The sequence below is a fragment of the Pan paniscus genome, chromosome 15 (assembly GCF_029289425.2).
Source record: "Pan paniscus chromosome 15, NHGRI_mPanPan1-v2.0_pri, whole genome shotgun sequence".
Taxonomy (NCBI): domain Eukaryota; kingdom Metazoa; phylum Chordata; class Mammalia; order Primates; family Hominidae; genus Pan; species Pan paniscus.
Window position 1 is genome coordinate 46,130,577 of NC_073264.2, and position 25,455 is coordinate 46,156,031.

Genomic DNA, 25,455 nt, shown 5'->3' on the forward strand with positions numbered 1-25,455 from the left:
CAATATAATAGGCACTGTTATTATTACTACCATTTTACAGATAAAGAAATGTGAGGCACAGAGAAATTAAGTCCAAGGCAAGATTTAAACCTTGGCACTCTGTCTATGTAATTCTTAAATATTCTATTACACTGCCTCATTTATTAAATAAGCTCAGAATTTCTTAATCTTATTAAAATTTTAACTCAAACAAGAAATTAAAAATGTGCAGAATGGAAATCCAAAGAGGATAGATCATTCATATAAAATCTTTATAAAATAAATACACATTAGATACAAAAATACACAGGGCTTTAAAATGAAATAAAGAAGGATCCATGGAACAATCATTGCCTTCCAGTATTTGTCTAAAAGCAGATTTGGTATATCAGGTTCCTCCATATCTCTGCCATAGTTTTTGTTCTTTTTTTTTTTTTTTAATGATAAAACAAACAATAGTATTCTGAATCTTGGTAACTGCATTAGTCAATATCGAATAAAAAGTATCCATTTGAAATTAAAATTAAAATAAAACTTTCCATAGTCTACAGTAACTTAACTTTAGGCTCTGAAACGAAGTTAATAAAGGTCAAGTTGCGAGTTTTGTACCTATCTACTTAATTGACACCTAAGCCACAAAACAGCGGTGCTGAAATCAGTTGGGAGGCACTTATCTGCCACTATATAAATATAGATCACACCCAGAGTAAATAAATGGTGAACAGAAATCAAGATTACTCTTAAAAAAAAAAATTCAAACAGACAGTTTTCTTTAAAAAGAGAAAATAAGAAATGATTTATCAAATTAGGAGAATATTCTATCACATCTGTTCTTTTCTTAAATTTCTTTCCTACAGTTCAACTTTCCTCATAGGATAATTCAACTAATAATGGTATATAATTCTATCAGTGAGCCTATGGAATAAGTTAGGATATTTTCCTTTTATCTGAGATTTGACTTTTATTGACAAACAAAAGAAAAGTAAAATTAGAAGCCTGTCAAGAGCTCTTACTGGATGTGGTAATGACTTTGAACTTGCTTTCTTCTGTGTTATTTCTGAATCCATGTTATGACAGGCGTCTAAGTTACATAATTAATCCCTGTCCACTGAAAAACTGCAACAGATGTGAAATTCTGTTAACTTATACATAGTAATTAATATGTAATACAAGTTGGATTTTTGTTTAAAATTATAGTTTTGACTGAAGACAGAAATACGTAATGGCTTTGGAAGATAAACCTAAGTAGATGAAAATATATCACTCATATACATCAAGAAAACTGATTCAATCCTGTATAAAATAAGCTCATAATTTCTTAACTTATTAAAGTGTTACCTCAAACAAGAAACTAAAAATATTTTGAATAGAAATCCAAAAAGGATAGATTAAAATATATATAATCTTCAACCAAGGATTGAAAGAAAAAATAATAAATTAAAAAATATATAATCAAATGATATATAATAAAATATATGAATAATAATGGAAAAAATCTAATTTTATCCTAAAGTTTCAACAGTGACCTCCACCAAAACCTTCTCCAAGCTCTAAGCAAATGTGAGTTTTACTTTCTTCCTCTGTCCAATTACTCTTTTGTGGAAACACCCATAAAATGTCCCATAGTCCAAATGTAGAAGATGTAACCTCAAAAAATTCTTGTGAGGATTAAATGAGTTAATATTTACTAAGTACCTAGCATGGTGCATGGCACATAGCAAATACTCAAAACATGGTATTATTATGATTGCTTGTTAATATTAATAGCAACTTTCATTTGCATAGCATTTCTTCACAATAACTTCTCAAACTACACAAAATTCTTAATAGTTTACAGGATTCACACTGACGTTCAATATTCCTGGATGTCTGTAAAATTTGAGTAAGAACACAGAAAAATCATAGTGATTCGCCCAGGGAACTAATGTGTTATCTCTGATTCTGGAAATAAAGTAAGTTTTTAGGGCAATTGTGTTTACCCTTAAGTTCAGCTAAAAAAATTAACATATGTAGCACACACATTCCTATAATTCACTAATTTAACTACATTCTTGAAATTATTGAAATTTTAAACTTGTTTTAGCTGAATTTGCAATTTTCAATGTATCCTTAACCACTTCCTTTTAACTTTCTGAGGTGTACTATTAATAAAACACCTAATAGTGTATTCTACTATTTAAAAATTGATTATAAATTTGTACTCTCTCTCTATATGATTAAATCCAAAAGGCTTTTTAAGTCAATATACGAGAAATTCCTAGATTTCCAAAGATTAAAAAAAACTGCTTCGTAATAAAAAGAATACACACTCAATGAATGAGATTTATGTTCCACAAAATAACTCTAAAAGATAATCAGTAAGATGTGATGCTGATGAAGTCCCATTTCCTAAATATCCACTATGGAGACTAATGCCTCTTCTAAGTCTTCAATCAAAGAGACAAAATGTAACAGATAAAAAATAAATTGCAATCTGTAATGTATAGTGATCCACAGGGATCTAAAAAAACAAGAAACAAAAGGAAGACTCATCTTGCTTTGTTCCCAGGAAAAGGGCATGATAACTGCTTAAGTATCCACGTCTCTCATTTAAGACTTTCGAAGTTCCTTTTCTGTGATTCCATGATTACCACACAACCTCTAGTTATTAACTTGGCTTCCCAAGTTCTTGGATACAAGAAAGAGTGCACTGGATTTTCAACTTGAAAATTCTGATCCAACATAAACTGGCACTGTAATGTGTACATCATTGTCTAGGTTAGTTTGAACTGGGTTCCTCAAGTCTGGGCAATACATGACTAGAAGTCTACACATTTGAGCTTCTTAGGTTGGAACTGTGAGAACCAGACACTTTCTCATTGACAACTGCTACAATCATTTCTTGTTTTTCACCTCCCTGTCTTTAACCTGTCCCTAAAATGAAACATGCTAGCTAAACCTAATTTAGGCAGATTCATTTAAACACGAAAATGGCTCATTAAAACCAAAGTAACAGCCTAGAATTTAAACCAAAACATAGGATGTATATTTACACAGCCTCATTTACATTAATAGTCTATTCCCCACCCCCACCCCCCAAAAACAAAACAAAACAAAACTGATATTCAAATCGTACTTTAAGGCAAAAATCCAGAAATTATTTTTGCACTTGCATCAGCTGGGAGCATTATTTATAAAGCTGTTTGGCATATGTGACTCATTTATTCCAAGACTTTAAAAAGTATTTAAGAGAAATCCCACCTGGTACAGAGCAGGGTAGGAATACTTGCATTTGAAGTGCATAAATTTGGGTCTTCAAATGATAACTTAGACTTTTCGCACGAGTCATTCAAAAGTAATTGTATTATTCCTTCAAAAAAAAAAATCTCTCTTCCACACTCCAAAGCATTCAGGCTCACACTAGACACTCCAGCTCTTCCACTGTGTCCGTTTAAGTATCACTTATGAGAAGGAGAAAATGCACACAAAATTCTCAGTTCGCCTAAAATAAATAAATGTCTACTATCATTCCTAAATCCACAAGGCAGAATTCTCTTAGAACCATGATGCCAAAAAGAACTTCCACCGCAAGTGAAATTGTCTTCGCAATCTCTGTCTCTAGGAGACTGAAAGGCTGCAGAGACGCTTGAGGATCCTGCAGGGAGGCTAGGGCGGCAGACCGAGGGGGCGGAGGTTAGGGGAGAGTCCCACAGAGGAACTGCATTAGAAGGAAAGATTTTGATAACGTCTAAGGGAGAGGCGGTTAGCTACAGGGGAAAAAAAACAGACCTATTTCCATATTATGTACGTTGTAAAGAAAACGCAAAGTGATGAGGGTAAGGAAACGTTGCCAAAAGCAAACAAACAAAAACAAAAAAAATTTAACCCTCTGCGGCCGGAGGGTTAAGAGAAGTCGACAAAAGGAGAAGGGGGAGGCGAATAAAGGCCCCAAAGACCAGGAATTGAAAAAAAAATACCCGATTTGTGAGCTTGGCCGTGGTCCAGATCTTCTGTCCTGATAAGCAGATGGCAAGAGGAAAGGATCGCAGTTACTCAGGGTGGTAGAGAGTAACGCGTTTACAAGGGTGACGAGCCCTGCACAAGAAGATGTCGCCTCTCTTTCCACCTGCTCCGCTCAGTCCTTTGCCTCTTACTCTAGCACCAGTGGCATTCGGGCAAAACACTGCCAAAGCCTGCACCGCTGGAGGACAGCAAAAGGAAAATACCTGAGTCCCAGTAATCACACGGGCAGCGACAGGAGGAGGAGCCGCGGACAACTGGAGCCTGGGCTGGATCCTCACTAGCTCCGGTCAAACCCTAACTCTTACGGGTGGGGCGGGCAACTTCCGCCCAGAGCAAAGAAAGCGTCACATCCGTCAAATGTCTTCACCCCTCCTCCCTTCTCCGCTGTAGCTACGTTTACAACGTTCTGACTTCCTCTTCCAGGAGACTTTGGCCTAGTCTCAACACCTGACGTGGACTACATAACCCAGCATTCATCACGGCAAGTGGATTTCCGGGTCAAGAGGTCCGCGCTGGGTACATCACCATGGAAGCAATCGGTTTGGTCACGTGGTGCCCTTGGTTACGCCCGGTGGCAGCTGTGGGGTCTAGGGCTCAGACGGGGGCCATTTTGCCAGAGGCTGCCTCCCGGAGTTGGGGGCGGCCTGGCGGCAGGCTGAAGCTGTTCTTTTGCCTCTTCTGCAGCTTGGGGCTTGGAGAGGATCTGGAAGTCTGGGCTCCATCGAGCCCTTTGGAGACGGCAATGGTTTCTTCCAACCACCACCACCTGACAACCCTGCATGGCGGCTGCCCCCTCCGCGCTGCTTCTGCTGCCGCCCTTTCCAGTCCTCTCTACCTATCGGCTCCAGAGCCGCAGTCGTCCTTCCGCCCCAGAGACTGATGACAGTCGAGTTGGGGGCATTATGAGAGGAGAGAAAAACTACTACTTCCGTGGAGCTGCGGGGGACCACGGTTCCTGCCCCACTACAACTTCGCCTCTGGCCTCGGCCCTCTTGATGCCCTCGGAGGCAGTCTCAAGCAGCTGGTCTGAGTCTGGAGGCGGTTTGTCAGGGGGAGATGAAGAGGACACTCGGCTCCTTCAACTCCTCCGCACTGCCCCGGATCCTTCTGAGGCCTTTCAGGCTTTGCAAGCTGCTTTGCCGCGGCGGGGCGGTCGACTTGGCTTCCCCCGACGCAAGGAAGCTTTGTATCGGGCACTGGGCCGAGTGCTTGTGGAAGGAGGTAGTGATGAGAAGCGGCTTTGCTTGCAACTTCTCTCGGACGTTCTCCGGGGTCAGGGGGAGGCAGGCCAGCTTGAAGAGGCCTTTAGCTTAGCACTTTTGCCTCAACTAGTTGTCTCGTTACGGGAAGAGAATCCAGCCCTGCGGAAAGATGCGCTGCAGATCCTTCATATATGTCTGAAACGTAGTTCTGGAGAGGTGCTGAGAACGCTTATACAACAAGGACTGGAAAGTACCGATGCCCGACTTAGAGCTTCCACAGCACTACTGCTTCCCATCTTGCTTACTACTGAGGACTTGTTGCTTGGTCTGGATCTCACCGAGGTGATAATATCCCTAGCCCGAAAGCTTGGTGATCAGGAGACAGAAGAAGAATCTGAGACAGCTTTCTCCGCACTTCAACAAATTGGGGAGCGACTTGGCCAAGACAGGTTTCAATCTTATATTTCTCGTCTGCCCTCTGCCCTGAGGAGACACTACAATCACCGCCTGGAGTCCCAGTTTGGAAGTCAGGTTCCTTATTATTTGGAACTTGAAGCCTCTGGATTTCCTGAAGATCCCCTTCCCTGTGCAGTGACTCTTTCCAACAGCAATCTTAAATTTGGGATTATTCCTCAGGAGCTGCATTCACGATTATTGGATCAGGAAGACTATAAGAACCGGACCCAGGCCGTCGAAGAACTAAAGCAGGTGCTGGGAAAATTTAACCCTAGTTCTACTTCTCATTCTAGTCTTGTTGGCTTCATTAGTTTGCTGTATAATTTGTTAGACGATTCTAACTTCAAAGTGGTGCATGGCACACTTCAAGTCCTGCATTTACTGGTTATTCGCCTTGGAGAGCAGGTACAGCAGTTCTTGGGACCAGTTATAGCAGCTTCTGTCAAAGTGCTGGCGGACAACAAGTTGGTGATCAAACAAGAATACATGAAAATCTTCCTCAAGCTAATGAAGGAAGTAGGACCTCAGCAGGTGCTTTGTTTACTCCTGGAACATCTCAAACATAAGCATTCCAGAGTGAGAGAGGAGGTGGTGAACATTTGCATCTGCTCCCTGCTGACCTATCCTAGTGAGGATTTTGACTTGCCCAAACTGTCCTTTGATCTTGCCCCAGCTCTTGTAGATAGCAAACGCAGGGTACGCCAAGCAGCTTTAGAAGCTTTTGCCGTATTGGCATCATCAATGGGCTCAGGTAAAACCAGCATCCTTTTTAAAGCTGTGGATACAGTTGAACTGCAAGATAATGGAGATGGAGTGATGAATGCTGTGCAGGCCAGATTGGCTAGGAAAACCTTACCAAGGCTCACAGAGCAGGGATTTGTGGAATATGCAGTACTGATGCCATCTTCTGCCGGGGGTAGGTCAAACCATTTGGCACATGGAGCAGATACGGATTGGCTTTTGGCTGGTAACAGAACTCAGAGTGCACACTGTCACTGTGGTGACCACGTGAGGGATAGCATGCACATTTATGGATCTTACAGCCCAACTATCTGTACCCGAAGGGTATTAAGTGCAGGAAAAGGAAAAAATAAATTACCATGGGAAAATGAGCAACCTGGAATCATGGGAGAAAACCAGACCTCCACTTCCAAGGATATAGAGCAGGTATGCTTCTCTAATTTTCTTGAGTCGAAAGTGTGAAGAATTTAAATGAAAATATGCCCGTGATGACTTAAGGGTCAGCCTGCTTGAGGGAAACATGTTATGCTTTGTTTTAAATCGATTTTAAATCCATTTGAATGTTGGTACTCATTATAATGGTACAGATCACAAAGGACCATTTAATAGGCTTCCTGCTTGATAGATTTAATTAAATTTGAGACATATGTGATATAGACAATACCTAGATTCAGTTTTAGTTACTGTAGCATGTCAGTTTATCTCATTCATACAACAAACATTGAATACCTAGTAGGTGCCAGATAAAGAGCTAAATTCTGGGAATGAAGATGAGGCCAGTTTCACACAGTATAGGAAAAAGGTCAGACCTGGGAATTAGCAGTTAACAAATTCGTTAAGTGCTAAAGTAGAAATATAAAGAGTCCTGCAGGAATACTGAAGACAGAAAAAATAATTCCACTAGAAAAGTAAAAAAAAAAAAAAGAAAAAGAAAAAGCCTCCACAGAAGACATTTGAACTGAGATTTTCCCCCCAAAGCTTTTATTTAAAAAATTCCAAATCTATAGGTAAGAGTACAATGAATACCCATATACTTCATCTATATTTACCAGTTGTAACATCTTGACATATTCCTCCATATTTGCTGAACCATTTGAAAGTAAATTGTGGATATCTTGAGATTTCACTCCTAAATATCTCGGCATATATCTCCTAAGAATGACATTCTTCTTTTATAACCATAAATCATTATTGCACCTAAGACTATCAGTAGTAATTCAATAATACGTAACAGACAGCCTGTATTTAAATTTCCCAAATTGTCTCCAAAAGTGTTTTTTGGAGTTCTTGTTTTACTTTTATCATCCAGGATCTAGTCAGGGTTCATGTGGTTAATGTCCCTTGTAATTTTATCTAGAATAATATCCTACTTGTTTGTTTCTTTGTTTTTTCATGGCATTGGCCTTTTATAAAAAGAGTTTGGGGTAGTTTTGTAGAATGTCCCAAGTTTTACATTTATATGTTTACTTGATTAGATTCAAAATAAATATTTTTAGGAAAATATTACATAGGAGATACATATATATTAAGTAGAAGATAAGTAGTGTGAACTTCACAGTACATTACATTATGAGGCAAATGATATCAGGCTGTCCCATCACTGGTGATGCTTAATTTTACTGTTTGGATAAGGTAGTAATAGCCAGATCTCTCCATTGTAAAGGTATATTTTCCTCTTTAGAATTAGCATATAATCAGTAAAATGATACTTTGAGACCCTAAGAATACCCCAACAACTTTTCACCCACTGTGTTTAGCATCCACCAATGGTCTTTACCTGTATCATTTATTACACTGGGGGCTTACAAGTAGTAATTTTTTTTTTTTTTTTTGAGATGGAGTCTCGCCCTGTTGCCCAGGCTGGAGCGCAATGGCGCAATCTCAGCTCACTGCAACCTCTGTCTCCCAGGGTCAAACGATTCTCCCACCTCAGTGTCCTGAGTAGCTGAGATTACAGGCTCCTACCACCACGCCCAGCTAATTTTTGTATTTTTAGTAGAGACAGGGTTTCACCATGTTGGCCAGGCCTGTCTCAAACTCCTGACCCACCCGCCTCGGCATCCCAAAGTGCTGGGATTACAGGCGTGAGCCACCATACCCAGCCCAAATTGTAATTTTTAAATTACAAAGGCCAGGTAGGGTGGCTCACACCTGTAATGCCAGCACTTTGGGAGGCTGAGGCAGGCAGATAACCTGAGGTCAGGAGTTGGAGACCAGCCTGGCCAACATGGTGAAACCCCCGTCTCTACTAAAAATACAAAAATTAGCTGGGTGTGGTGGCGCACACCTGTAATCTCAGCTACTCGGGAGGCTGAGGCAAAAGAATCACTTGAACCCAGGAAGCAGAGGTTGCAGTGAGCTGAGATCGCACCACTGTACCCCAGCCTAGGCAACAGAGCAAGACTCCATCTCAAAAATAATAATAATACTAAAATAAATTAATTACAAAAAGAGTAATTTTAAAAAATTGTGACATTTCTTCTCCGTTTACTACCTGCAATTCTTTTTTTCTTGTATGTGTAATAATTACATATTATTTTTTGTTACTAAATTTTTTTTAACATTTTCATGATAAAATTGTCCCAAATTTAACTAGTGGCTGGCTCCTGTGTCCTTTTAACATGACTGTTCTTTAGTCTTTGATTATTTCCTTAACATAACATTTGGACGATTGCTTGAGGCCAGGAGTTCGAGACCAACCTGGGCAACATAGTGAGATCCCCATCTCTACAAAAATAAAAAAACTTAGCCAGGCATGGTGGTGCATGCCTATAGTCCCAGCTACTTCGGAGGCTGAAGTGGGGGGATTGCTTGAGCCCAGGAGTTCCAGACTGCAGCAGTGAGCCATGATTGTGCCACTGCACTCCAGCCTGCTCAACAGAGTGAGACCCAGACTCAAAAACAAAATGAAACAAAACAAGAGTAACATGATGCCTAGCCTTACTTTGGTTTTTTTTTTCTTGCTTCAGACCTGGAATCAGCCATTTTTTCAGAAGTCCTAGTACTGCCTTTTTATTGGGCAGTGGTATTTGAAAACAAAAGTCTGAGTATAGATTTGCTCATTGCTATTTCTTGCCATTGTGGTTTGACCCTTTCAGTGGACAGAACCAAGGAGTACTTGTTTTTTGTTTGTTTGTTTTTTAATGCATTTATATTAATACCTCCAATTCAAAACTAGTACTGCAGGGTTCTTTCTCATCTTCCTTTATTCCATATTTGAATCTCCCTTCGTTCACAATAAAATCCCTGCTACCCAACACCAGTAATATTTATTCATATGCTGTATCCTACAGTAACCCCCCTCCCCCCACAAAATTGCTAGACCAGCAACAGCAACCAACTACCTACTAAGTAAAGTTTAAGATTTCGTTACAGTTCTTTTTGTATTTAGAATTATTCCACAGTCAGAATTTTGTGGTCAAACTTTTCTTAAATTAAGTCTTTTATCTATGTAATTATTATTCAAACAGCATGATGAAAGATGAATAGGAGCTTGCTAAGTGTGGATAGGTCCCAGTGAATTTCAGACTAAAGGAATAGCGTGTTTAGAGACACTGATTATGTGAAAGAACTTAGCAAATTAATAAGAGAATGGGGAATTTTTGCACAGCAAACACAAGGGGCCTAGTGGGAAGTAGCAGATGATACTGGAGATGTAGATGGGGTAAAGTATGGAGATAATATCTTGCAAATAATGAGTTTGAACCTTCTGCAGTAGACCTCAGATGGGAGGAGGTGAATTGAGTGTTCTCTATGGTTCCTTTCAATTCCAAAACTTGTAGATTTTTTTGGAAATAATTTTCAGATTTATATAATCTGGTTATATGTTATTTCCTTGTATTATAAGCATTATCTGGTAGTGATGATTTTTTTTAAGCATTACTCTTAAGACTGCTTGTCATGTGTCAAGTCTGAGATGTCAGTGTATATATTATTAAAAAGATTCTGGTGCCGGCCAAAGCAAAAAGAATCTGAAGATAAGTGCATTTCTGAAATGCCAGCATAGACATATTTTGCTTTTGAAAGATGCTGTGGTGTAATTAAAATTTAACCCAGAAATCAAGTTGTAATTACTTGTTCAAAAAAGGTCTTAGAAGAACTATTTTAATAGAGGACAGGGAATAAATATCTAAACAGTTTTATGTGTGCAGTTTTAAAAAAAAGTATATATACATACATATTTTAAATTATTAGACTTTATTTTTTATTTATTTATTTTGAGACGGAGTTTCACTCTGTCGCCCAGGCTGGAGTGCAGTGGCGCTATCTCGGCTCACTGCAAGCTCCGCCTCCCGGGTTCACGCCGTTCTCCTGCCTCAGCCTTCCGAGTAGCTGGGACTACAGGCACCCGCCACCATGCCCAGTATTTTTAGTAGAGACGGAGTTTCACCGTGTTAGCCAGGATGGTCTCGATCTCCTGACCTCGTGATCTGCCCGCCTCGGCCTCCCAAAGTGCTGGGATTACAGGCGTGAGCCACCGCGCCCGGCCTGGACTTTAATTTTTAAAGCAGTTTTAGGTTCTCAGCAACTTTCAACAGAGAGTACAGATAGTTCCCATATACCCCTGTCCACACAAGAACAACCTGACCCACCTCATCCTGTACTTTAGGGGTACATTTGTTATAATCAGTGAACCCATATTAACATATAATTATCACCCAAGGCCCATAGTTTACATTAAGATTCACTCTTGTGTTGTACATTCTATGGGATTTTGGCAAATGTATCCATGTCTTATGTTCAGTACATTCTGTGGGGTTTTGACAAATGTATCCATGTCTTGTATCCACCATTATAGTATCATAACAATAGTTTCAGTGCCCTAAATTCTCTGTTCTCTACATGTACATTCTTCCCTCTCTCACCCCATTCCCAAGCCTTAGCAACCAGTGGTCTTTTTTTCTGTCTCCATAGTTTTGTCATTTCCAGAATGTCACATACTTGGAATTATACAGTAGCTTGCATTTTCAGATTGGTTTCTTTCACTTAGTAATATGCATTTAAGTTTCCTTTATGTCTTTTCATGGTTTGATACCTCCTTCCTTTCTTTCTTTCTTTCTTTCTTTTTTTTTTTTTTTTTTTTTTTTGTGAGACAGCCCAGGCTGGAGTGCAGTGCGATCTCGGCTCACTGCAACCTCTGCCTCCCAGGATCAAGTAATTCTCCTGCCTCAGGCTCCCAAGTAGCTGAGACTACAGGCCCACACCATCATGCCCGGCTAATTTTTTGTATTTTTAGTAGAGACGGGATTTCACCATGTTGGCCAGGCTGGTCTTGAACTCCTGGACTCAAGCGATTGCCCACCTTGGCCTCCTAAAGTGCTGGGATTACAGGTGCAAGCTACCACGCCTGGCCTATCAGATGTATCTTTTGAAAATATTTTCTCCCAGTTTGTGTCTTGTCTTCTCATTCTCTTGACATTAACGTTCTCAGAGCAGAAGTTTTAAAGTTTTAATAAAGTCCAGTTAATCAGTTTTTTCTTGCATGGATCATGCCTTTGGTATCATATCTAAAAAGTCATCACCATACCCAAGGTCATCTAGGTTTTCTCCTATGTTATCTTCTAGGCATTTTATAGTTTTACAATTTACATTTAAGTCTATGATCCATTTGGAGTTAATTTTTATGAAGGGTGTCAGGTCTGTTTCTAGATTCATTGTTTTTTACATGTGCATGTTCAGTTGTTGCAGCACCATTTGTTGACAACACTGTCTTTACTCCATTGCCTTTACTTCTTTGTCAAAGATCAGCTGACTGTATTCATGTGGGTCTTTTTCTGGGCTCTTTACTCTGCTCCATTAGTGTGCCTATTTTTGCCCATAACACATTGTCTTGATTACTGTAGCTTTATAGTAAATCTTGAAGTTCCGTAGTGTCAGTCTTCTGACTTTGTTGTTTTCCTTCCATGTTGAGTTCACTCTTCTGGGTTTTTTGCCTCTCTGTATAAACTTTAGGATCAGTTTGTTGATGTCCAAAAAATAACTTGCTGAGAGTTTGATTGGGATTGCATTGAATCTATAGATCAAGTTGAGAAAAACTAACAGCTTGACAATATTGAGTCTTCCTATCCACAAACATGGATTATCTCTTCATTTATTTAGCTCTTCTTTGATATCTTGCATTGGAGTTCTATACTTTCCTCATATACATACTGTACATATTTTGCTAAATTTAGATTGAAATATCCTACTTTTGTATGTTAATGTAAATGGTAATTTTTTTTAAATTTCAAATTCCACTTGTTCATTGCTGGTATAGAGGAAAATGCTTGACTTTTGCACATTAACTTTGTGTCCTGCAAGCTTGCTATAATATAATCATTTATTATTCGCAGGAGGATTTTTTTTGTTAATTCTTTGAGACTTTCTATGCAGACAATCATGTCATCTGTGAACAAAGACAATTTTATTTCTTCCCAATCTGTATACTTTTTATTCCTTTTCTTGTCTTATTGCATTAGTTTGAACTTCCAATATGATATTGAAAAGCAGTGATGAGAGAGGACATCCTTACCTTGTTTCTAATCTTAGTGGGAAAGTTTTGAGTTTCTCATAAATATGATGTTATCTGTATGCTTTCTTGTAGTGTTTGCTATAAAGTTGAGAAAATTCCCCCTGTATTCCTAGTTTGCTGAGAGTTTTCATCATATATGGATATTAGATTTTGTCTAATGCTTTTTTGCATCTATTGATATAATTATGTGATTTTTCTTCTTAAACCTGATGATGTGATGGGTTATATTAATTGATTTTCAAATGTTGAGCCAGCCTTGCATACCTGGGATAAATTCCACTTGGTTGTGGTGTGTTATTCATTTTGTATATTGTTGGATTCAATTTACTAATATTTTGTTGAGGATTTTCACATGTTTGTTCATAGGTGATATTGGTCTGGGGTTTTTGTTTTGTTTTGTTTTTGTTTTTTTTCTTATAAGGTCTTTGCTGGTTTTGGTATTAGGGTAGTGCTGGCCTTTTAGAATGAGTCAGAAAGTATTCTCCCTGCTTCTATATTCTGAAGGTAATTGCAGAGAATTGGTATAAATTTTTCTTTAAATGTTCAGTGGAATCCACCAGTAAACCCATCTGACTCTGGTGCTTTCTGTTTTGGAAGGTTATTAATTATTCAGTTTCTTTACAGATACAGGCCTAGTCAGATTATCCATATCTTCTTGTGTGTGTTTTTACACATTGTGTCTTTCAAGGAATTGATCCATTTTATCTAGGTTACCCAATTTATAAGCATAGAGTTGTTAATAGTATTCCTTTATTATCCTTTTAATGTTTATGTGATTTGTAGTGATAGTCTGTCTTTCATTTCTGATATTAGTAATTTGTTTCTCTGTTTTTCTTAGCCTGACCAGAAGCTTATCAATTTTATTGATCTTTTCCAAGAACCCGAGTTTGTTTTTGTTGATTTTCTGTTGATTTCCTTTTTTCAGTTTCACTGATTTCTATGCAAATTTTTTATTTTTTATTTTTCTCCTGCTTACTTTGGATTTAATTTGCTCTTCCTTTGCTAGTTTCCTAGGATGTGCACTTAGATGATCGATTTTAGATCTTTCTTCTTTTCTAATATATGCCTTCAGTGCCATAAATTTCCTCTAGGCACCGCTTTCACTGCATACCACAAATCTTGATACATTGTATTTTCATTTATTTCAAAATATTTAAAAATTTCACTTGAGATTTCTTTGACTTGTATGTAACTTAGAAGTGTATTTAGTCTACAAGTATGTTGGGGTTTTCCATCTGTATTCTGTTCTCACATTGCTGTAAAGAACTGAGACAAGGTAATTTATAAAGAAAAGAGACTTCATTGACTCATAGTTCCTCATTGCTGGGTAGACCTCGGAAACTTACAATTATGGCAGAAAGTGAAGAGGAAGGAGTCACGTCTTACATGGCCGGAGAAGGAGGAAGAGAGGGCAGGAGGAGATGCTACACACTTTTAAACAACCATATCTCTTGAGAACTCACTATTATGAGAACAGGAAAGGGGATATCCAACCCCATGATCCAGTCATTCCCCCAGCAACCCCTCTTTCAACATTGAGGATTACAATTTGAAATGAGATTTGGGACAGGACACAAACCCAAACCATATCACCATCTTAATTTGGCCTGAGAGCAAATATTGTATGATTTCTATTCTTTTAAATTTGTTAAAGTGTGTGTGTGTGGTTTTTTTTTGCGATAGAACGTGGTATTTCTTTGTTAGTGTTCCATGTGAATTTAAGAAGAATGTGCAGTCTGTTGTTGGATAAAGTAATCTATAGATGTCAATTACATCTAGTTGATTATGATGTTGTTGAGTTCAACTGTGTCTTTACTGATTTTTCTGCCTGCTGGATCTGTCCATTTCTGATTGAGGGGTAATTAAGTCTCCAACTATAATAGTGGGCTTGTGTATTTTTTCTTGTAATTCTATCAGTCTTTGCCTCATTTAATTTGACACTGTTGTTGGGCACACATTAAGAATTGTTTTGTTTTCTTGGAATATTAATCCTGTTGCTATTATGTGAGGCCCCTCTTTATCCCTGATAACTTTTCTTGCTCTGAAGTCTGCTCTGTCTGAAATTAATATAGCTACTCTTGATTTCTTTTGATTAATGTTAGCATGGTGTACCTTTCTCCATCTCTTTACTTTTAATTTATATCTATCTTTATATTTAAAATGGGTTTCTTGTAGACAGCCTATATAGTAATTACTCATTTAAGTTCCTTGATAGGCTCTTGGAAACCGTGACTTTCAGTGAAATGACATACAGTAAGTCCTCAAATAACGTTATTTTGTTCAACATCATTTTGCTATAATGTTGATGAGGAAAAAAATTGGTTTTGTTATACATCGTTGTGCTTAAAGTGGCAGTCTTGAATAACTTATCAGTAACATTAAGTGAGAACTTACTGAACTTGGGTTTTGTTTTTTGATCACTCTGACAATCTCTGTCTTTTAATTGTTAGACATTTAAAGAGTTTATTGATATAGTTGGATTAATATCTACCATAATTGTTGTTTTCTATTTGTTGCTCATTATCTTTGTTCCTGTTTTTGTCTTCTGTTTTTTGGCTTCTTGTGGTTTTAATTGAGAATTTAACATGATTCAGTTTTCTCTTCTTTCTTAGCATATCAGTTGTGCTGCTGCTCCTTTTTTTTTTAATTACTTTTTTTTAGTAGTTTCCCTAGAGTGTGTAATACACATTTACAACTAACTAATCCACGTTCACTTTCAGTAACAATATACTGCTTCACAGGTAACCCAAGTACCTTATAATAACAGAATATTTGTAATTTCTTCCTCCCTGTCACCTGTTTAGTGCTGTCATTCATTTCATTATACATAAACACACAGACACACACATAATCATACATAATCAAATACATTGTTGCTATTATTATTTTGAATGATTTTCTGTTAGATCTGTTAAAAATATGAAAAATAAGTTTTTTTTTAACCTTTACTTATTCTCCTCCAGTGTACTTTCTCTCTCTCTCTATGTATATATACATATATATATATCCAGGTTTTTGACCTATATAATTTTCCTTTTCTCTGAAAAACTTCAATGTTTCTTACAAGGCAGGTCTTACTAACAACAACTTCTTTCAATTTCTGTTTGTCTGAGAATGTCTTTATTTTTCTTCACTTGTGAAAGATTACTTCCCAGGGTATAGACTTCTAAATTGATGCTTTTTTTTTTTTTCTCTCAATACTTTAAATATTCCAATCCACTTTCTTCTTTGTATGGTTTCTGAGAAGTTAGATGTAATTCTTATTTTTGCTACCCTATAGGTAATGTTTTGTTTTGTTTTGTTTTTCCTTTATCTTCTTTCAGGATTTTTCTTTATTTTTGATTTTTTGTAGTTTGAAGATGATATGCCTAGGTGTAGTTTTTCTGACCTTTCTCCTGGTTTTTCTCTGAGTTTCCTAGATCTGTGGTTAGGTTTCTGACATTAATTGGGGGAAATTCTCAGTAATTATTGCCTCAAATATTTCCTCTGTTCTTTTCTATATTCTCTTACTAGTAATCCCATTATACATATGTTACACCTTTTGTAGTTTTCCCACAGTTCTTGTATATTCTCTTCTCTTTTTTTCAGGCTTTTTTCTTTCAATTTTGGAAGTTTTTATTGTTACATCCTCAAGCTCAGAGATACTTTCCCCAGCTATGTCCAGTTTACTAATGAGCCCATTAAAGGCATTCTTTCTTTCTGTTACAGTGTTTTTGATTTCTAGGTTTCTTTTTTGTTCCTTCTTAGAAGTAACGCTTCATGACTTATATTATCCTTTTGTTCTTACATGTTGTCTTTTTTCATGATAGCCCTTAGTATATTAATTATAGTTTTAGAAAATTCTGGTATGTTAACTTCAACATTCCTGCCATATCCAATTCTAGTTATGATGCTTGTTCTGTCTTTTCAGACTTTGTTTTTCCCTTTTACTGTGCCTTATTATTTTTTGTTGATAGGTAGACATAATGTAAGTAAAAGGAACTGTGGTAAATAGTTTTTTAGTAATGTACTGTTAAGGTGTGGGAGGTGGGGAAGTGATCTGTAGTGCTTTAATTACACTTTTGATGAGTGTAATTTTATGGTTGGCATAAAATATCTTAGCATTTTAAAAAAGAGAATTCTTGATGCCTTTACCCCTTTCGGTGTGTGTGTCTGGAAAAAAAAGTTAATACAACATTCCTGCCATATCTGATGCTGGTTCTGATGCTTGTTCTGTCTCTTCAGACTTTGTTTTTACCTTTCACTGTGCCTTATAATTTTTGTTGACAGGTAGATGTGATATACTAAATAAAAGAACTGTGGTAAATAGGTCTTTAGTAATGTACAATTAAGGTGAGGGAGGGGGGAAGTGTTCTGTAGTGCTTTAATTACACTTTTGATGAGTGTAATTTTATGGTTGGCTCTCCCAATTTCTTTAGCATTTTAACAAAGAGATTCTTGCTTCCTTTACCCCTTTCTGTGTATATTTTTTATATACCAGAAAGCAATAATTTTGCTCCAAATTGCTAAATGATTAAAAACAGAATTTTCCCCTTTCTATGTATGTTTTCATTAGCCACTTTCACACAGATCAACTGAAAACATCCAATAACTACATTATACTGGAATGAATGAACTCAATGGATGCCCCACCAGGTGAAAGCCTAAACATAATATAAAAATAAATACTGAGTTGAAGCAAGTTTTATTTTCTGTTAGAGGGAATAGCTATGTCTAATATAAGTTAATAGATTGTATTAGTTTTAGTGTCTTTGAAGGGCAGTGTGCATCTTGTTAAAGGACTTAGGTTCCATATTTTCTCCATATTCCATATTCTTTATTTCCTAAACTGCCGTTCCCCCTTTTTTTTTTTTGGATGGAGTTTCACTCTGTTGCCCAGGCTGGAGTGCAGTGGTGAGATCTTGGCTCACTGCAACCTCTGCCTCCCAGGTTCAAGCCATTCTCCCACCTCAGCCTCCCGGATAACTGGGATTACAGGTGCATGTCACCACTTCTGGCTAATTTTTGTATTTTTAGTGGAGACAGGGTTTCACCATGTTGGCCAGTCTGGTCTTGAACTCCTGACCTCAGGTGATCCACCTGCCTCAGCCTCCCAGAGTGCTGGGATTACAGATGTGAGCCATCATGCCCGGCTTCCCCTGCCTTTTTTTTTTTTTTTTTAATGAAGTGGGTTTGAACCATTTTTTTTTTCAAGTGACTCAAAACAACACAGCTTTGGTATTAGGATAACTCCCTTGTTAACAATATAAGAATATTGGATATAATATTTTGGTAGTATTGAGAGTGCCATGATTTATAAAATCTTCTTAGTGAAGTCAACTGGTGACTACATGTAGTAGTTTTCTAGCCCTGTTTATAGATTTTTTTAAAATTATGAGATATGGCAAAGATAAAATGATTCCTAGATCAACTATACTGATTTCAGAATTGGTCTTTCTAAGAACGAATCTGATCTTGTAACCCACCTTTCAGAGTTCTCAAATCTCACCCCGATAACACTCACTTTGATTAACATCTTTCATTGGCTTCAACAATCTTCAAGATAAAATACAGAATTCAGTAATAGCCCCCTTTCCCCTTACTGCTTCCACAAAAATTGCCCTATCCTTATTCGTTGCCTATCTACATTTAACCTATTGAGTTTTCTGGCCTTACATATGCTGGTCATTGCCTAGATTGCCCTTCCATATCCATCCTCTGTCCCCCTTTTCCAGATAACATCTAATCCTTTGTTGCCTTATCTGAAGTCTTCTTTCATCACCTGACCCATCTCATCCTAAGCTTTCCCTATCACAGTGCTTACTATTACAATGAATTGAAATTTATTCTTCACAAGTCTTATTTCCCACTATACTCTGAGCACATTGAGAACAGAGATTATTTTAATCTTAGTATCCAGTATCTTTAGCACAGTGCTTGGCACACAGGAGGCACTTGAAGATGTTTGTTCAGTGAATTAAAGTTATCTCAAGTGTAGATCATTTATTTAATCAACCTTTACCTTTAAAAAAAAAACTCTTAAAATAATACCTGAAATGTGATGTTATTAAATGTTTTAAACTTTTAGCTACCAGTCATCATGTGTATAGTCAATAAGACCAGCACATGATACTGGGGTTCTTATGTCTTATGTGAAAATCAGTGGTGAACATTTTGTTTTTAACAGTAAATTTAAGAATATGAAAGTGCTTCTTTGGTCCTATATTCTTACAGTTTCCTTCAGAAATAGTTTCGATGTCAGTTACTCCCAGAAGTATCTCTCCTTGCTAACTAGATTGGTTTACTAGCTCTCTACTTCTAAACCTAAAAATTAGTATTTTAAAAATACCGGAAAGCAATAATTTTGCTCAAAATTGCTAACGATTAAAACCAGAACATTAAGTATACAATTATGTTAAATTGTTTTATTTTTAGTAATTGAGTGAAATTATGTGATTTCATTTCTAAACATATTTTTCTAAAACAAAGTAAAATTAATCAATGTAGCCATCAAATGCATCTAACTCTTCATATTCTGCTTTATATATATGATTGATTGACTAGAAATAAAATAATTTGGGCCTTCTGAAGCCTTAGCATAAATTGAAGAAAATTAGACTGACTTTTTTTTTTTTTTTTTTTTTGAGATGGAGTCTTGCTCTGTTGCCCAGGCTGGAGTGTAGTAGCGTGATCTCAGCTCACTGCAAGCTCCACCTTCCGGGTTCACGCCATTCTCCTGCCTCAGCCTCCCTAGTACCTGGGACTACAGGCACCCGCCACCATGCCCAGCTAATTTTTTTTTGTATTTTTAGTAAAGACGGGGTTTCACCGTGTTAGCTGGGATGGTCTTGATCTCCTGACCTCATGATCTGCCCGCCTTGGCCACCCAAAGTGCTGGGATTACAGGCGTGAGCCACAGCACCCGGCCAAGACTGACTTTTTAAATAGAAAAATTCATAGTTCTTCCTATGAGACCCCACACAGAGAAATTTTAAATATGTTGGCCTTAAAGGTGTTAAATGTATGACATGCTTTAGCCTTCTTTTTTTGAAACAGAGTCTCACTCTGTCACCCAGGCTGGAGTGCTGTCGTATGAGCTGCACTTGCAGCTCACTGCAACTTCCACCTCCCAGGGTCAAGCGATTCTCCTGCCTCAGCCTCCCAAGTAGCTGGGACTACAGGCGTGCGCCACCATGCCCAGCTAATTTTTTTTGTATTTTTTAGTAGAGACAGGGTTTCACCATGTTGGCCAGGCTGGTCTCGAACTCCTGAGCTCAAGCAATCCTCCCTCCACTGCCTCTGAAAGTGCTGGGATTACAGGCATGAGCCACTGTGCCTGGCCTAGCCTTCTTTTTGAAAAGAACTGGGCAGCACCACGTGAGCTGATTTAAGGGAAATAAAAATGGTTTCCGTTTTTATAATTGCTAACATGAGAATTTAAGGATAATTGGTGATTTGTGTGCTTGAAAACTGTAATGGCAACATTCACAAAATCGTTATAAGTTTTTAAAGATATGTGTATGGGCATATGCTTTCTGGAAAAGAGGGCACTGATAAAAGTAGTTTGAGAATCATGAAGAGTTAAGTTACCTCATTGGAGCAAAATACGAGGTATAGTTAGTTTTCTCCTCTCCTCCCAAATTCCACTGTGCCCTCCAAAAAAGGTGGAGCAGATTACAAAGGACAGTTGGCTGTTTGGAAAAAGAAAAAAAAATGTTTAGCTGATATTATCATTTAGCCTTTTTCAGTGAATACTAACCATACATGTATGACATAGATATAAAAATGAGATTTTTGTGCCTAAATGTTTCTAATTTACTTAGACAAAAATGTGAAGATTAAAAGATAATATAGCAAATTGGAGATTTAAACATCAAATTATTGATAGAAGCAGTAGTTACTAAAAGAAGATCAAAACCAGGAGCAGTGGCTCATGCCTGTAATCCCAGCACTTTGGGAGGCCAAGGCAGGAGGATTGCTTGAGCCCAGGAGTTTCAGAGCAGCCTGGACAATATGGTAGGACTCTAAAAAAATACAAAAATTAGCCAGGCATGGTGGCACATGTCTATAGTCCCAGCTACTTGGGAGACTCAGGTGGAGGATCACTTGAGCCTGGGAGGTCGAGGCTGTAATAAGCTGAGATCATAGTGTCACTGCACACTAGCCTGGGAGACAAAGTGAGACCTTGTCTCAAAAATTAAAAAAAAGAGAAAAAAAAGAAGAAGAAGATCAAGAGCCAGGCATGGTGGCATATACCTATAGGCCTGTAGTCTCAGCTCCTCAGGAGGCTGAGACAGGAGGATCATTTGAGCTCAGGAGTTCAAGGCCAGACTAGTCAACATTGCAAGATCCCATCTCTCTCTCTCTTTTTTTTTTAATGTCACTAACCAATCCTACATGTGGACAAAATAGAAATAACAGATAAAAAAAAAAGGTTAGAGTAAGATGAATTTTGATATAACAATTAGGAGTCAAAATACTGGATTCTAGTACCAGTTTAGCTTTGTGATTGTGGACTTGACATAAATTTTGTATCCCTAATTTGCTTACCTATAAGTCACCATTAATAATAATAATAATAATAATACTATTTTCAAAGGCAGCTATTCTTCTTCCTGCTGCTGTAACAAAATGTCTTAGACTGGGTAATTTATAAACAATAGAAATTTATTGCTCCCAGTTCTGGGGACTGGGAAATCCAAGATCAAGGCATTGGCAAATTCAGCGTCCAGTTAAGGCTCTCTGCTTCATAGATGGCACCTTCTTGCTGTGTCCTTATGGGGTGGAAGGGACAAACAAGCTCCCACAGGCCTGTTTTATAAGGGCACTAATCCCATACTTGAGGGTGGAGCCCTCATGACCTAATCACCTCCCAAAGGCCCTACCTCTTACTACCATCACGTTGGGGATTAGATTTCAACATGATTTTTAAGGGGACACTTATTCAGACTATTGCAGCAGCTAACTCTTAAATAGCACTTACTCTATGCCAGGCATTATTCTATACACAAAGGTTAAATAACTTCCTTAAGGTCTCTTAGCTAGTGAGTGGCAGAGCTGATTTGAATGTAGGCAAAATGACTCCAGAGTTGGTGCCTTAACCATTTCACTATCAAATGATCTATAACTAACCTCTTTTCTCTGTACAGATTTTTTCATTTGAGCACCTTGGGAAATTAGCAGAGAGTTCCTGAAAAAGGTGAATGTGACCTGCTTCTTGACAGGAGCTAAGGCTTCAAATGGTCAGGAAGGTAAAATGCATTCCTGGCAAGGGAGATGGCTTGAAGAGATGGCATAAGGCATGATACAAGAGTGTGCTTAGTATGTGATTCCTTTGGAATCCTCAGCTCCTAATGAACCACTGAGCCTCAGAGCAAAGTATATTAGTGTTATAATATTGAAAAAAAAATCTAGACTATGGATAACCTTATTTAGTAGCTGAAGCTGGCCTCCTCTGTAGTCTTAAGACTCCACATAGCAGGTCTCAGTACTTCCTTTTATATATGTCACATATTCATGTGTCCTCCATACTCAGTTACAGGTCTGGCTCCTGGCCTGATTTGTACTGGCTCTTGGCCAGGCTCTCTGCTTTAACATTTACAGTCCACTGTTAATCTGTTATTTCTATCTTGTCCACAAGTAGGATTGGTTAGTGACATTAAATACAAAATTTCCAGAAAAAAAATCATGAATATTTCAATTACATACTCCTGTAGCTCATTTTGGAGATAAATAGACCAGTTTGTTTGGAAGGATGATTTTTTAAATGTAGTGGTGGCAGGCCGGGCGGGTGGCTTACACTTGTAATTGCACCACTTTGAGAGGTCAGTATGGGTGAGGGAAGCGGAGCAGATCACTTGAGGTCAGGAGTTTGAGACCAGCCTGGCCAACATAGTGAAACCTTGTCTCTAGTAAAAATACAAAAATTAGTTGGGCATGGTGGCACGCACCTGTAATCCCAGCTACCCAGGAGGCTGAGGCAAGAAAATCACTTGAACCCAGGAGGCAGAGGTTGGAGTGAACCCAGATGGTGCCACTGCACTCCAGCCATGGCAACAGAGTGAGACTCGGTCCCCACCCTGCCAAAAGTAGTGGTGGGAAATATGATTACAAGAGTGAGGCAGGGGCTAGATTGGAGACTCCTGAATACCATGCTAAGGAATTTAACCTGTTATTTTGACAGTAATTTCAGATTGCTGGAGGGTTTTTGTTTGTTTCTCTTTTGGGGGAGGGGGTCTTTTCTTTTTAAAACAATGTTTAGAAAAATTAATCACAAAAGCAGCAATGTGTAGTTTAAACCAATTAGATACTTATTAGACTGATTTAGATGTGAGTTGTTCAGTTTTATGAGGATTAGAAGGGTATCAGGATTAGGAAAAAAGGGATGGATGCAAGAGATATTTCAAAGGATTTAGTGACTAAGTGTTGGAGGAGAGGAGAGGGAGGAATAACTAAAATTTGAACAAAGTAACTAAACTCATCATAGGTCCATGAAGAGATAAGAAAGTCTAGAAGTAGGAAATTAGTTTGGGGGGAAATACGAATTTTTGGTGAAGGAAGATAGAATATTCTACTTGAATTAGAAGACTGTTATTTAAGAGACATGAATATAGCTGGAGATATAGATTCTGGAAGTCATGTGCTGAAGTAATTGCTAAAACTGTGAGAATGGATGGGCTGTCCAGTGAATGACATACAGAACGAGAGAGAGAGGGTAAGATCAAATCTTGTTATATAAACCCATTTAGAGAATAGCAGTAGGAGATATAACCAAATAAAGCAAAGAGAAGTGTGCCCACGAGTTGGAAGAGAGCCAAGAAAGAAATAGGTTTTAGAATCAAAGTGGTGAGGGAGTTTCAAGGAGTCATCAGTGTTAAATGTGGCACAGAGCTTGGGGAGAATGAAAATTGGAAAGCACAATTTGTTCTTATACATTACAGCCTACTACTTGTAAAGTGATTTTTGAAGGTACTTTTCTCTTAATTTTATCTTTCTTAATGTCCTCTTAAGTTTTCTAATTGTAAAAAAGTTATACATGCTCATTATAGAAAATTTGAAAAATATGGGAAAGCACAGAGGAAAAGTTTGTGCTTTTTTGTATTTCAAAAAATTAATCTCACTCCTAGAGGTCTACAATTAATAATTTGTTGCCTATGCTTTCAGTATAATTTCAGTTTATGAATACAGGTATAGATTCTTCTATCCATCAATGAAAGCTTCCCCTTTTTCACTTACTTTTTTTTTTTTTTTTTTTTTTTTTGAGATGGAGTCTCCCTCTGTTGTCCAGGCTGGAGTGCAGTGGCGCCATCTTGGCACACTGCAAACTCCACCTCTCAGGTTCAAGTGATTCTCCTACCTAGCCTCCTGAATAGCTGGGATTACAGGGGCACGCCACCACGCCTAGCTAATTTTTGTATTTTCAGTAGAGGTGGGGTTTTGCCATGTTGGCCAGGCTGGTCTTGAACTCCTGGCCTCAGTGTGATCCTCCCGCCTCTGCCTCCCAAAGTACTGGGATTACAGGCATAAGCCACTGCACCTAGCCTGAACATTTTTTTCTTTAACATCAAATAATCTGTAATGGGATTTTTGATAGCTATTTAATATTATATAATATTGTGGTGTGTTTAACTTATTTCTTACTTTGGAATATTTAGACTTTTAATTCTGTTTTTGTTTCTGCTATTTAGTGGATTCTTTTTGTGCTCTGACATATTACAGATTGATAACCAGATTACTGTGATATTTCAAGTTTGCATCTCTTTCTATGTATTTAGGAGTGTTTTAATGGGTTAGTGGCATCAAGTAAATCAGACATCATTAGCTGGCTACCATTTAGCTTTATTTTTCCTAACAGATTTCACTACAATGTGGTAGGAATCATAGTAGTCAGTAACCTAGACTAAAAAGTAAGGAGTATACTTGCTTCATGTGTATGTGGGCACGAGGTCTGTAGTTTTTTCAAGGTAGAGGAATTGATTATTGGAAGGTCACTGGGACATATAAAAGGGCAGTTTTAGTAGACTGTTACAGGCGGAGACCAAATTTAAAAGTTTATGAGGTGAATTGATGAGGAAACAGGCAGTAAGAAGTTATTCAGCATCTGTCTTTTTAATCATCTAATTTGTGCAAAACTGAGTGGGAGTTTATAAACTACTCTTTATAGCACTGCCGTAGGATTTTTGCCTCATTTAGTATTTAGCACATGTGAGTCATTTATTCCTTCTTCTCAATGATGGTAAACAGTATGATGGTAGGGACTGTTTTATTTTTTTGTTTAATTAGTTTTTGTTTTTGTAACAGCACTAACTACAGTGCTTTTCCCACAAATATCAACAAATACCTGTTAAATAAGAAAACATTTAAGGGTTTGACAGTGAAAGAAAAGACCAAGCAAGATAACAGCACAGAGATATAACAGGATAAGTTATTACTGTGCTTTATTTTTAAGTAAGGAACACCTGATTTGGAAGAGTCAGAGAAAGGAGCCATCTGTGAATTAAACATGCCGACTCTGTGTCTTTATTATGGTAGGTGTTAAACATGCAAAATGCAGGAGATTCAGTCCCTGCAGTCATACTGGAGAGG

The 25,455-nt window shown here is 37.8% G+C and overlaps 2 protein-coding genes across 9 annotated transcripts in view; one reads left to right on the forward strand and one right to left on the reverse strand.

Moving 5' to 3' along the window:
* The window catches only part of KLHL28 (kelch like family member 28), a 38,494-nt gene extending 33,318 nt beyond the window's left edge, over positions 1–5,176 (reverse strand). The window contains exon 1 of one of the 4 annotated variants that reach the window (XM_003831757.6): positions 4,185–5,176. Coding sequence is in view for 2 of the 4 variants with exons in the window: in XM_008957135.5 (XP_008955383.1) it covers positions 3,220–3,261 (42 nt within the window). In the remaining 2 variants the exon portion in view is untranslated. Of the gene's footprint in view, positions 1–3,219 lie in introns of all 4 variants that reach the window. The other 3 variants (XM_008957135.5, XM_008957136.5, XM_055097551.2) reach the window with 3 other exon arrangements.
* Positions 4,500–25,455, forward strand: part of TOGARAM1 (TOG array regulator of axonemal microtubules 1) — a 112,283-nt gene continuing 91,327 nt past the window's right edge. For 3 of the 5 annotated variants that reach the window (XM_008957132.4, XM_008957133.4, XM_063596065.1), the window contains exon 1: positions 4,741–6,806. In XM_008957132.4, the coding sequence (XP_008955380.3) occupies positions 4,761–6,806 (2,046 nt within the window). In that variant the 5' untranslated portion in view covers positions 4,741–4,760. Of the gene's footprint in view, positions 6,807–25,455 lie in introns of all 5 variants that reach the window. The other 2 variants (XM_008957131.4, XM_034937500.3) reach the window with 1 other exon arrangement.